The 12,745-nt window shown below is 40.9% G+C and overlaps 1 protein-coding gene across 10 annotated transcripts in view; it reads right to left on the bottom strand.

The window, feature by feature from the left end:
• The window catches only part of CARMIL1 (capping protein regulator and myosin 1 linker 1), a 362,886-nt gene that overhangs the window by 60,835 nt on the left and 289,306 nt on the right, over positions 1–12,745 (bottom strand). For all 10 annotated transcript variants that reach the window (XM_056132249.1, XM_056132250.1, XM_056132255.1 and 7 more), the window contains exons 27-29: positions 12,473–12,648; positions 8,699–8,786; positions 5,277–5,426 (exon numbers count right to left, since the gene is read on the bottom strand). In XM_056132249.1, coding sequence (XP_055988224.1) covers positions 5,277–5,426; positions 8,699–8,786; positions 12,473–12,648 — 414 coding nt within the window. The remainder of the gene's footprint in view (positions 1–5,276; positions 5,427–8,698; positions 8,787–12,472; positions 12,649–12,745) is intronic.

Genomic DNA, 12,745 nt, shown 5'->3' with positions numbered 1-12,745 from the left:
GATCCCTGGAACTGTACATGGTCCCTCAGCACTGCCAGGAGTATTCCTTGAGCACATGCGGTGTGGCCAAACTCTCCCTCCACATCCCCCCCCCCCAAGTCCCCCAAAAAAGAGTAAAATTCCTAAGCTGGAGAGACATTACAGGGGTTAAGGCATTTGCTTTATATTCCACCAACCAGACGGAATCCTGGCATATGGTCCATGAGCACTGCCAGTAGTGATCCCTGAGCATAGAGCCAAGAGGAAGCCATGAGGACCACCAGACAGGGCCCCCCAAATAAACAAAAATAAAAGAAAAATAAAAAACAACAAAACCAACCAACAAAAAAAATGAAATCTCCCTTTCCCCCAAATGCTATCAGCAAGAAAATGACACTACAAAATTATAAAGGGAAAATAAGCCATTAGGACTTTGAACAACCCTCTACACAGTGTAACTGTGTGAGACTCTGACTGAATTTCAATGAGATCCTAACTTTATAGTCTGTAACTTCACAACTCTGTTAATAGATGGGCTCAATTAAGAAACATTGGTACTTAAAAACGAGGTGATTATTTTTTTTGAAAATAGCATTCTGACCAAGATGAATGGTTCGTTGCCAAATATTAGTCTGTTATTAGAAGCTTAAAAATGATGTGTTGTGGTGGAGTTCATGCCCAATTCAATCAGCCTAATCAGTGGCTGACTGAATAGCATACTCCTACATAAAAAAAAAAAAAGATGATGTGTTGAAATTGGAGGCTTACTTTGTTAAGGGGAAAATAATTGTTATTTTGTCACTGGAGAAAGGATCTATCAACATGTATTCTGTTTCCCAGGAAATAGGAGCATTAAGCAGAGGTGTTATGCCACTGTATGAATCCTTCACTGAAAGACCATTGTGATAGTCATTGCAATAACTGAAAGAAATGCAAACAATTTAGAGCTAGTTATGTCTGAGGATTGGACATGAGCTTTTTAAGCCACTTGGCACGCTACCTTCAAAAAAGAAACTATGCCTTTCAAAAAAGGTAGAAGACGATGTATAATGACAAATGAAATAGTGAATAGTGGGATGAAAACTGCAGTCCTTCAATGCCCCAAGGGCCAATGACAAAGGAAAGCTGAAAGATGTAGTTGGGGACACTGATTTCCAACAGCTCTTGATTGCAGGCAAAGACCAGATGGTCCATGCACAATAAAGATTCTAAGTAAACAACATGTTTAGGCATGGCATACGAGACATGTGTGTTGGAATGATAAGAAGTCTAGAGGAAAGCTAATTAATCATTGTCACCAGCAAAATAACACATGGAGAGGCATGGATTGGTTCCAGATAAGCCCAAAGTGAGCAGATGAACTTCTAACAAGCATTTACCAATTGAGGGAACCAGGGTTTTGACATGGCCGTTCCCAAAAAGGTCTTAAGACTGTAGGCTTACATTATCAAGGGTTTAGACCATACACACCTTCCACTGGTGTTTCAGTTCACTATGAATTTAAGCATTTTTGTTCACTCTGAATTTGATGTGAAACTAGTCGGCAGACATTGTACATAAGCAAACTCACTAAATCTAAAAATTGACTTCTGACTGAAGAAGCATACCACACTCCAAATTCGTACACTGATCATAACAAAGTGGTTAAACACACAAACTATGGTACTGAAGTGCTATGACAAGTGACTTGCCTTTTCTATGCCTCAATTTCCTCACTTGTCAAATAAAAGATACTAACAACACATAGGTTGTAGCTACAGTTAAATGAATGCCTACTGACGCCATGACAATTTTTCCCTCGGAGTCAGGCTAAGAGTGGCTGGAGGGTCGGCAAATGCCTCAGTTTATTCTGACTGTCCTTCCTGAACCCCGCCCTTGCCTTGCTCCCCACCAGTCCCACCAGGTGAACAAGATGTCTTTGGCTTCTTCCCAGTTAAAAGAAAAGGCAATGAGGGGCTGGAGCTATAGCACAGTGGGTAGGGCGTTTGCCTTGCACGCGGCTGACCCAGGTTTGATTCCCAGCATCTCATATGGTCCCCTGAGCACTGCCGGGAGTGACTCCTGAGTGCATGAGCCAGGAGCAACCCCTGTGCATCACTGGGTGTGACCCCAAAAAGGAAAAAATAAAGAAAAAAAAAAAAGAAAAGGCAATGTGGTGTCGATGGGACATGGGAATATTGTACACGAATACCAGAAACTTTTAACACTATTGTACTACCTAGAGTGAGATTAAAAATACATATAGATTGGGGCTGAGTGATAGCACAGCGGGTAGGGTGTTTGTCTTGCACGTGGCCGACCCAGATTCGATTCCCAGCATCCCATATGGTCCCCTGAGCACCGCCAGGAGTAAGTCCTGAGTGCATGAGCCAGAAGTAACGCCTGTGCATCGCCAAGTGTGACCCAAAAAGCAAAAAAAAAAAAAAAAAAAAAAAAAATTATTTCATTGCAGATCAGTAAACAAAGCTCTGGTTTTCTGGTACATTACAAACTATCAGTCCCATTAAAATAATCCTAAAAGATAAAAATGTAATGAAATAGAAGAAAAAAAGGTCTTTTCTGTGACTTAAAAATTCTCCCCCCTGTGTAATTATCCCTGTTGCAGGGGCTCAGGTGCTCCTGTGAGGGATGCTTGCCCGGCCATTTTCTGACAAGGAGACGGCCATCCTCCCCACGTGGGCCATCTTAGCTTGCAGAGAGAAGTGACTCTTCCCACGTCTTTCCAGTCTCTCTATACAACAGTGGTGACAGTTACAAAACGAAAGCCACTCATGCTGGGCGTCCCTGGAGACTGGTTTGCTTGTTGGTCAACAGAGGTGCTAGATACGCATTTTAAAACATCCTTCCACCCATTTGTTTGAAGGGTGGCTTTGGCTTTCTTTCATAAAATTTAAGCAACCCAAAAGAAGCCAAGTTGACACACTTAAAAATGACCTGGTCCACACAACATAATGGAAGAAGCTATCTACACAACTTGAGTTTAGGAGACTTGTGGAAGGTGAGGCTTGAGAAGAGATGTTGGGGTTCTTGGGATGGAGAAGGGTGGGCATGATGTTGACAGGTACAGTATTCAAGTTGTGTGCATTAGAAACCAGTATCAAAAGTTTTGTAAATCGTGGATTCTCAATCAGTGTTTTTAAAATGAAATACATCTCACTTTTAAGAAAATTTTCTAATTACTATCCAAAAAAAAATGACCGGAGGCTGGAGAGATAGCACAGCGGGTAGGGCATTTGCCTTGCATGCGGCTGACCCGGGTTCGATTCCCAGCATCCCATCTGGTCCCCTGAGCACCGCCAGGAGTAACTCCTAAGTGCAGAGCCAGGAGTAATCCCTGAGCATCGCCAGGTGTGACCCAAAAAGAAAAAAAAAAAAAAAAGACCTGGTCATCAGCAAGACCACATTCTTAAACCAACATTCCAACATAATCTATTCCCCCAACAGAATGCAGGTTTTTTCGCTCTGCACTTTTGCATTTTTCCAACTTACACATGAGCATAGAATTTTGATAGGAAACTTTATATGTAGACTGAGAATTTTTTTTAAAATTCAGATCTATTTCCCATCATATATTTTATTTTAGGGTTGGTCTAGGAACTTCCTCGATTGATCATATGATAAGATAATGGCTATTACAAACCAAATATATTAATATATTTTGCAACATAGTGGACATGTTTTGTTTTGCTTATAATTCCCTCCACACAGACAAAATATATTATAGATTTTATGGTTTATTGTTACTTGAAATTGATATTTATTTTCTGACTTTCATTACCTTTCTTTTACATGACAGGGTTTAGACTATTTTATTTACAGACTTTAAGAGATGATAATGTTGATAAATAAGTAACTGCTCTAAGTACTGCGTGCTCTTTCAAGCTAGGAAAATAATCTAATCACATTAACTCTTTGGTTGTAAAAGCTGAAAACAAATATCACTGCTTTACAATGTATGATCTAAGAATTACTTATACCAGAAATAAATGTGGAACTATTTGGGCATTTAACTAACTCAAAATGAGTTTCACCAGAACCCTCTTCAAGTATTACTTGAAAAATAAATACTTTAGTAAAACATAAAAATACTGGAGACAGTGAATGAAAATCTTAACTACAAAGGCACATACAACTGTTTAATGATAAAGTAAGAACTACACTAATAATAATCCCTTTAAAACAATAAAATAGGGATTAAATTAAAATTTTCCCATAGAAAAAAAAAACAACCAAAACTTGCATGTTCCAATTATTTGGCTAGATAGACACCATGTGTGAAATTTAGAAAATGAGTAATACATTATAAATAATAATAAAATAAGGTCCACTGCCAGGTACACAGGACAATGTATAAACTATCTGCCAGAGGACAGACATCAAGTCAGGTGAGTGAAAGAGAATAGGAGTCAATAGGAACTGCAAGTTTCACAGGAGACCCCTATCTGCAGAAAGATAAAGCAGGAAGGGAAATAAGAGAGAAACACAACAGTTACATTTTTGGCACCAAATAAGAGAGTTTAAGACCAAAGAATACATTAGAGGGAGAGGGGAAGGGATGAGAGACAAGTTTCTTCCCCATATTTTAAAATGGTCCTTTATTTAAAAATAGCATCTGTGTGACAAGGCATATTCGACATGCCAAATACAGTAACAATGATGTATCTCATTCTCCTGACCCCGAAAGAGCCTCCAATGTGGCACCATTGGGAAGGATGAGTAAGGAGAGACTGCTAAAATCTCAGGGCTAGGACTAATGCAGACATTACTGGTGCCCGCTCGAGCAAATTGATGAAATAACGGGATGACAATGACACAGTGATATAGTGATCTGTGACGGGACCTTCAGGTGTTAAATAACCACTTTCTTTCAATTAGGATTTTCCCCCACTAGGCTTCCTGTTCGCTGAAATATTCAGCATTTATCTTTGGAAGGGAGATGCCCGTCCTCTTTAAAGAAAACTTTTTATAAAAGTACAAATAAAAGAGTTAGGTACAGAGGGGGTGGGCAATATTTAGGACTTACAAGCTTCCTTAACAGTTTCTGTAGAACAAGGTTCTCAGAGAAATATCTCTGGGGGAGCTTTTCACGTGGCCTGATTTGCACAGGTGACATTTCAACAAAAATAATAGCGAAGGTCCAGGGAGGAGAGGCCTTGTTGTAGGGTCCCTGCCTCATCTGGGGGAGGTTCTGGCTTCAAACCTGGATCACCAAAAGGAATCGCAGGAGACAGGAAGCCAGAGAGCAGGGCCTCCCACATAGGGACAGAGTAGCGGTGCCACGAGGGAACGCGTCTTACCATACAAGTGTCCAGATCTTCTAAGCGCTCGATCTCCGTGAGCTCCTCCATCGTGATGATGGAGCGTTTCGACGGTTTCTCCTCAGCCAGTTCGATCTCCAAGGACTCCTGCTGAGGAAGGGGCTTGCCACGTCTGTTGAAATGGTCAGCCTGGATGGCCAAGATGTGACCGAGGAGAAATTAAAGCATGGTGTGAGAGATGAGCAGCTAATTAAGTTCCTGAAACTATGTCCCATGAGATCACAGCGGGCAGAGGTTGGAGAAATTGTATAAACAAAGAGTTATTCTCCTCCTCCCAGAGAAATCTTGTTTTGTATCTGGTGTTGAAAAGAATCTGTCACTGTCCTCCCGTTGTTCATCGATTTGCTCGAGCAGGCCCAGTAACGTCTCCATTTTGAGACTTGTTGTTACTGTGTTTGGCATATTGAATACGTCACAGGTAGCTCGCCAGGCTCTCCAAGAGGGGCGGAGGAATCGAACTCGGCTTGGCCGAGCTGGCTGCGCGCAAGGCAAATGTGCTACCACTGTGCTATCACTCCAGCCCTGAAAAGAATCTAATGGAAATAAAATAATCCCAAGCTTTCTTATTTTAAAGAATCAAAATGAAGGGAATTACAAACAAAATATTTTCATGCAATGAATGCCTAATTTGATATGATTTTTTAATTTCATATCATATATGACAGGCTACCAAATGCAACCTGCCCACACGGCAGAGTCTGGCAAACTCCCCGTGGCGTACCCAATATGCCAAATATCAGTAACAATGATGGGTCTCATTCTCCTAACCCTGAAAGAGCCTTGAATATGGCACTTTTCAAAATCTCAGGGATAGGACGAAGGAGATGTTACTGGGGCATGCTCGAGGCAATTGACGAACAACAGGATGATCGTGATCGTGATATTATATATAAAATTAAATAAAAATTTCAATTTCTAATAATTTATTAATTAAGACTTAGGGGGATCTAAAATTTTAAATAGTAAGAAGTGGAATAAACTGGGCTGAAATAAGTTAAGTTCTAGTTCATTATAAGAAATTTTGATCTAATTCTTTCATAATGATGAGAATCAGTTGCCAATTTCATGGAATCTTGGGAACACTTCTAAATTTAAGATGGAGACAATATTTACGTTTTTAGAATGCCTTTGAAAAGAAACTTGAGGACACAACAGCTAAAGTCTCCTCAGAATGCAAACCAGCACTAAGTACATAATGGGATTTAGATGAATTTCAGAACAAAAGTGCTTTTAACAATTCTATTTTAATTACCTCCAAAAGTTAATACTTTGAATAATAACATTTTTAAAAGAACAACAAGTGCAATAACAACAACAACAACAAAAAGTACAACTGAAAGTGAAGTTCTCAAGTGCTGTAGTTAATGGAATAACCAGTATTTGTGGGACTGATAAAGCACTTTGACATGGTGTTTGAAATACACTTTCTATAAACTTTTTATAAACTTTCTATAAAGAATACTCTACTAAAAAAAAAAGAATGCTCTAATGATTTTGTTTTTATTTTATAAAAAGTCTGGGACCTGGAACGTAACTCAATAGTAGACCACCTGTCTTGAATGCTTGAAACTCCAGGAATTTGAAACTCTCTGGCACTGGAAAAAAAATTAAAAATGAAAGAAGATCTGGATTGGGGGTTCTGAATTAAATGGTATCTGGGCCATGAGTTAGAACCTAGTGACTCATAAATTCTCTCTGGTGACAAAGCCCTTTTATATACTTTGCCACAAACCTATATATACTGGTATAAGTACAATAAAAGAAAGAACATGAAAAATAACCTATGTTTGAATATTGTGGTCCTTTCAAATCAATCTAGAAGCTTCTATAGAACTTCCTCTTGTTTCTGACTAATCTTATCATGGGTTCGTAACCACTGTTAGTGGACAAGTCCTAGTCCACAGCGAATATTTTTGAGTACCACAGCTGGGAATGTCTAACTTTTACATTTCATTTGCTTATTTATTCATCTGGGCTGCAGCGATAGCACAACGAGTAGGGTGTTTGTCTTTGCACACGGGTGACACCGTTTCGATTCCTCTGTCCCTCTCAGAGAGCCCGGCAAGCTACTGAGAGTATCCCACCCACAAGGCAGAGTCTGGCAAACTACCTGTGGAGTTTTCGATCGCCAAAAACAGTAACAACAAGTCTCACAATGGAGATGTTACTGGTGCCTGCTTGAGCAAATCAATAAACAATGGGACAACATTGATATAGTGCAGTGCTATTTGTTCATCTATCTTGGGGTCCACTGAGCAGTGTTCAGGAGAGCCAGGGGACCCCCCAGTGATTCTTGCCCAACCAGGCTTGTAATTCTGAGTGAGGGCCTAAGATGCTATTTGGGCCCTCTGGTGCCAGCCACACTGGGCTACTCAGGTGTTGTTTGGTGCTTCCAGCACTGTACTCAGTGATGCTTGGAATCATGTGACACTAGACATCAAGCCAGAGTTGGGCATATGCCAGGCACATATCCTAACCACTGAACTATTTCTACCCCTTGTCTTTCATGTTTTAGAGGAGAAAACGTATCTTAATCATTTTTTTCTGAAATGAATTTTTCAAAATATACTATTTCATAAAGAAGAATCTGTTAGTATTTCTCTCATTTTGGTATCCTCTAAAGTCACCCAATAATCCAATGCCATAAAAGTGGGTAACTCCAGACTACAGTTAACCTGAAATTTTTCATTGAAGAAAATAACTTGCTTGGGAGAATTCTACTGTATCATACTGGGATTGCTTCTGAGACCAGATATAACTATTAATAAAACCTTTCACTGTGTCTCAGAGGATTTCCTGCAGTTGGAGGAAATGTGAAGTTTCTTATATGTTATTCATATGCAGATACTGATGCTGAAATCTGAAATGGCGGTCTTTGACTTTGGTGTAGAAGCAGTCTCCAGAAGAAGAAAATTTATGCTTTCACCTTGATTATATCCAAGAGGACTGGCTGGGATATAATCAAGCAGTTCACAATCAAGAACCTATGTCCATCTGACTTTTTATTCTGGACTTTTTATACAAATATTTCAATTCCTTCTTCTTTTCAAGAATATTTCACTTTAAAACGCTCATGTCAGAGCAGTAAAATATAGATAACTTAATATTTTTAAACAAAAATCATAAATTTTAAATCTCATCCTCAATATTATTCCCACTAAAACTTTTGACCTGCCTTAGGCGGGCAACACGCTTTCAGGGTATCATTACTTCTCTTTCCCCCTGCCAAGGAATAATCAAGCTCCAGAATGTCTAAAAGCAATGGAGAAGAGGATGAAGGAGAAAGAGAATCGTAACTGATAAAGATACCGACGAGTCGAGTGTAGAAAATAAACCACATCCCCATGCTGAAGGACACAGTGCTTCTTAAAACTCCCGCTCAAGCTGGCCGCAGCACTCACCAGTTTATGATGACAGTGAGAAAGGGCATCCAGAATTTCATCCACAATTCGGTCAGCCAGGAAGGAGGCCACCGTCAACTTCACTTCACTACGTGAAAATCAAAAGGAGCATTGTAATTTGTGCAAGGAAGGAACATCCCAGGCGCCTAATGCTGAGTTGATAAGGTCAACTGACATTCAGGTTCAGCCTTTTATGAACGCAATATAAAAACACGTGAGCAGGCGAAGGATTTCCCTAACATCAGCCCTAAACACTGCCATAAACAAACAACCAAAGTTTCTTTTACCGAAGTTTACCTGCCTTTGCAATTTCAAACCCCAGCATTTAGTGATAGAAATGAAAAACATCTGGATCAAGACAAATTTAATGGGAGCCATATGTACCACGTGGTAAGTAAGGAACAATCCATCCATTGACATAAACGAAAACAAACCTGGGTTGGAGTAAATTAAGACAGTCTAGTCTGGTACTTAAACTTTCGTTATTGCTTTAATATGTATAAGCCCCTGCCTCTTAACGTTAAGTTTTTACCAAATAAATGATTCCATATTCTACTGCTTCTGTTTGGATGCACCATCTTATTTTGAGTAACTACAGATTCACTGCTTTCTTGTCTTTTGTAAACAGACATTACCAAAATGTACAATTTTAATGACACTTGCCTGACCTTTAAGAGGTACCCAGACAATAGAAAATGACTTATAGTTTTCACTAATATATGGCCCAGCCATGGTGTATCAGATGACTGGTATTTTCGTCAACATCTCAGCTATTTGGTATTCCCAAGAATTCAACTCCTATGTTTATCTTCAGCCCGAAAGTCCCCTACCTAAATACTCACAGGCATAGATATATCAGCACATCATAGGATTAAAAGTAAACTTAAGGGACAGATAGAAACCCACAATCCAACATTTTCTCTTAGATTTGTCTGGCTATCGAAGCCAACAATTTTAAAGTTTTTTGAGCAGGGAAGAAGTTATTCAGATGAAATAATTTAATTCCCAGTGCTAAAGTTGAAAGTATATTCGTGTGACAGGGCGCCAGATTTCTAACCTAAAGGCAGTCATTTGCATCGAAATTTCTCAGCTCAAGAAGATTTCTCAGAGGTGGGGGCTGGCAAGAGAGCAGAACACTAACCTTTGATGCCTACAGTAAACATTTTCCTCAGCTGAAGATAAAAGGATTTCTCTTTAATTCTTGTCGCAGAAACAAGGTCTCTCTTAGCTGCTTGGTTTATCAAGTAACTTATTTCATTCTTCCCCAGAGGTATACACTGATAAGAGATTCACTGGGGTGTCTTATTAGAAATAGATTCCCCCACCTCAAACCTCCAGAGGGGCCCTGAGAATCTCACTTGAACACACACTGGCTGGAAACTGCAAGTGTCATAAAACTACAGCCAGTAATTTCTTTTGTTCCCCTTCTTGAAGGAAGGGAAGTGGGGGAGGGGCCTATCCATTTCAAATTTTAATACTACTAAATGATTCTTAAGAACAATTACTCCTTTAATGTCTCAGAATTGCTCTATCACTGTGCTACTGGATGCTATACTTACTGATTGAATTTACAGATCACAAAAAAAATTTAATATTTTTTTTTGCGGGGTGGGGGGGAGGAGGGCACACACCCGCAGTGTTTAGGGACAACACTATGATCTGTCCTTAACAGTGACCCCTGGCAGTACTCAGGGAACCATATCTGGTACAAGGGATCATGGAACTAGGGTCGGCCACAAGGAAGGCAAGCTTCTTATCCTGGTACTGACTTTCTGGCCCCAGCTTGCAAGTTTTACAGAAAATGATTCAACTTGGGGTGGGAGGCATTAAAAAAAAAAGAAAGAAAGAAAATGATTCGACTTGACCTGTGTGCGTGCACATGTCTATGTCTATGAAGGTAGACATCCATGCACATGTGCATGCAGACATTCAGATGTTGTCATTGTATTACGTACTGTAAAAGGCCAAGTAAGGCTTTACAGGAATATAATGGATTCATTCATGTGTACAGTTTTACTTGTTCAGTTCAACTTTCAGAATTTGCCCATTTAAGTATTCATATACGACAGACGGGCATACCAGTAAAAGCACCAGTGTATGCTCCATTGGCAGCCAAATCCATTAGTATGAAGGCAAAGTGGTCAAAATACTTTTCTCCTTCGTATGTAAGTGGGCTTGAGTTAAAAAATCATTAATCTAGGGGATTCTAGAAAAGAATTTGGATTCTAGAAAATTCTAGAATAGTCTCTAAAGGTCTTTAACTCAAATTCCATTAACTGTCTTCCAAAGAGCTGTTTGGAATATCCTAAGCCATACACACACACATCCACACAGTTCTATCTTAGAACTCAGACTGTGCAGTTATTGCAAAATTCTTTGACTGCAAATATATGTAATAGAAGGATTATTTCAAAATTATTGGGGAGTAGGGACTGGAGCAATAGCACAGCAGGTAGGGCGTTTGCCTTGCACGCGGCCAACCCAGGTTCGATTCCCCGCATCCCATATGGTCCCCTGAGCACTGCCAGGAGTAATTCCTGAGTGAAGAGCCAGGAGAAACCCCTGTGCATCGCTGGGTGTGACCCCCCAAAAAATTATTGGGGAGTGAAGGGCTAGCTCCTGAAGGGCTTGGGGACTACCAAGTCACTTCTGGTTGGTTTGACAGAAAAGTGAAATTGGTATGTGGTACTAATGATCAACTCTGGGGCTTCATACCTGCTGGGTACATGCTTTATAGCTTCAGCTATATCCCTGGCCCTGAGTTATTTTGGTTTTGACTTATTTTCCTTGCATGCTATCATCTAGGGCTATCATTACACATTGGCATCACTTCCGACTCTCCAAAGAGCTGTTATTTTTGCTAAGTATTCTTAGCAAGATTCAGAAATGGTTGATGGGGGGAGGAAATGGAACCTGAATTCTAGTCATTCAATTCCCTGCTGAAGAAACATAATGAGAATTAAGCTTGGCTGCAGTGTACTACCGCTATTCACCCCAGGGTCTCTATGTCAAAATTCAGGCAAATGCGCCGATGAGCATACCTTCTATTTCTTGGCAAAATTTTCAAACTTGATCACACAGAATCTACACAAATACTGCAGCGCACTCTTAGTATGCACGAGTCTCCCAGAAGTATCAAAGGCACCCAGAAAGAAAACAGGGCCAGGTGACTGTGAGGCTCTACCACCTTATCAGGCTGTCACTTGTTCACTGCAGAACCGTGTGAGAAGGGAAAAAGAGCTCAGTCTTCAAGGGAGTGATGTTATAAAGGCCAAAACGAGGGCTGGAGCCATAGTACAGTGGGGAAGGCTTTTGCCTTGCATGTGGCCGACTGGGGTTCGATTCCCAGCATCCCATACGGTCCCCTGTACATGTGGATGTGTGTGGATGGCTGAGTAGGAGTGATTCCTGAGTGCAGAGCCAGGAGTAATCCCTGTGCATGGCTGGGTGTGAGCCCCCCCGCCCCCCCAAAAAAAGGCCAAAATGAAACTTCAGAAGCAGAAAGCAAGGGATTATAAACACGTGCTCTCCTCGTAAAAAGCAGCTCTTAAATAAAGAGCAGCCCAGGACTGACACGGGCACATCTGTGGTCATCCTGGTTTGGAAACGGACCACACCTGTGCATTCCTGCGCGACTGCGTTTCCATGCAGTCACTGCAGATGAGACACGCTGGAACATACCATCTGTGGATGACGCCGACACGGACCCCTACTGCAGCCCCCTACTGCAGCCTCACAAGCCACAGCCTGAGCTGCAGAGCACTGGCGACGTACCTAATTTTGTTCAGGATATCAATTCCAGACTGCTCCAGCAGGACATTTTTCACGAAAGTCCGGGGAATGGAAATCTTTTCGGTGCTGGCATGAATCAGGTCTTGTCGAATGTGGGCTTTCTTCATCACGTTGGGACAAAGGTTCTCCGCAGCATCAACCATGGACTCGAGCAGAGCCTGCAATGCGGCACACAGGAGGAGGAGGACCGTGAGAGGCGGGTGGCAGCGAGGCTATAAAATGCAAAGGGAGTTAAGAGGACACCCCGCCCCCTCG

Source organism: Sorex fumeus, unplaced genomic scaffold (assembly GCF_029834395.1).
Source record: "Sorex fumeus unplaced genomic scaffold, SorFum_2.1 ptg000094l, whole genome shotgun sequence".
Lineage (NCBI taxonomy): Eukaryota > Metazoa > Chordata > Mammalia > Eulipotyphla > Soricidae > Sorex > Sorex fumeus.
The sequence above is the reverse complement of the archived record's forward strand: the minus strand, read 5'-3'. Positions and strand labels throughout refer to the sequence as shown.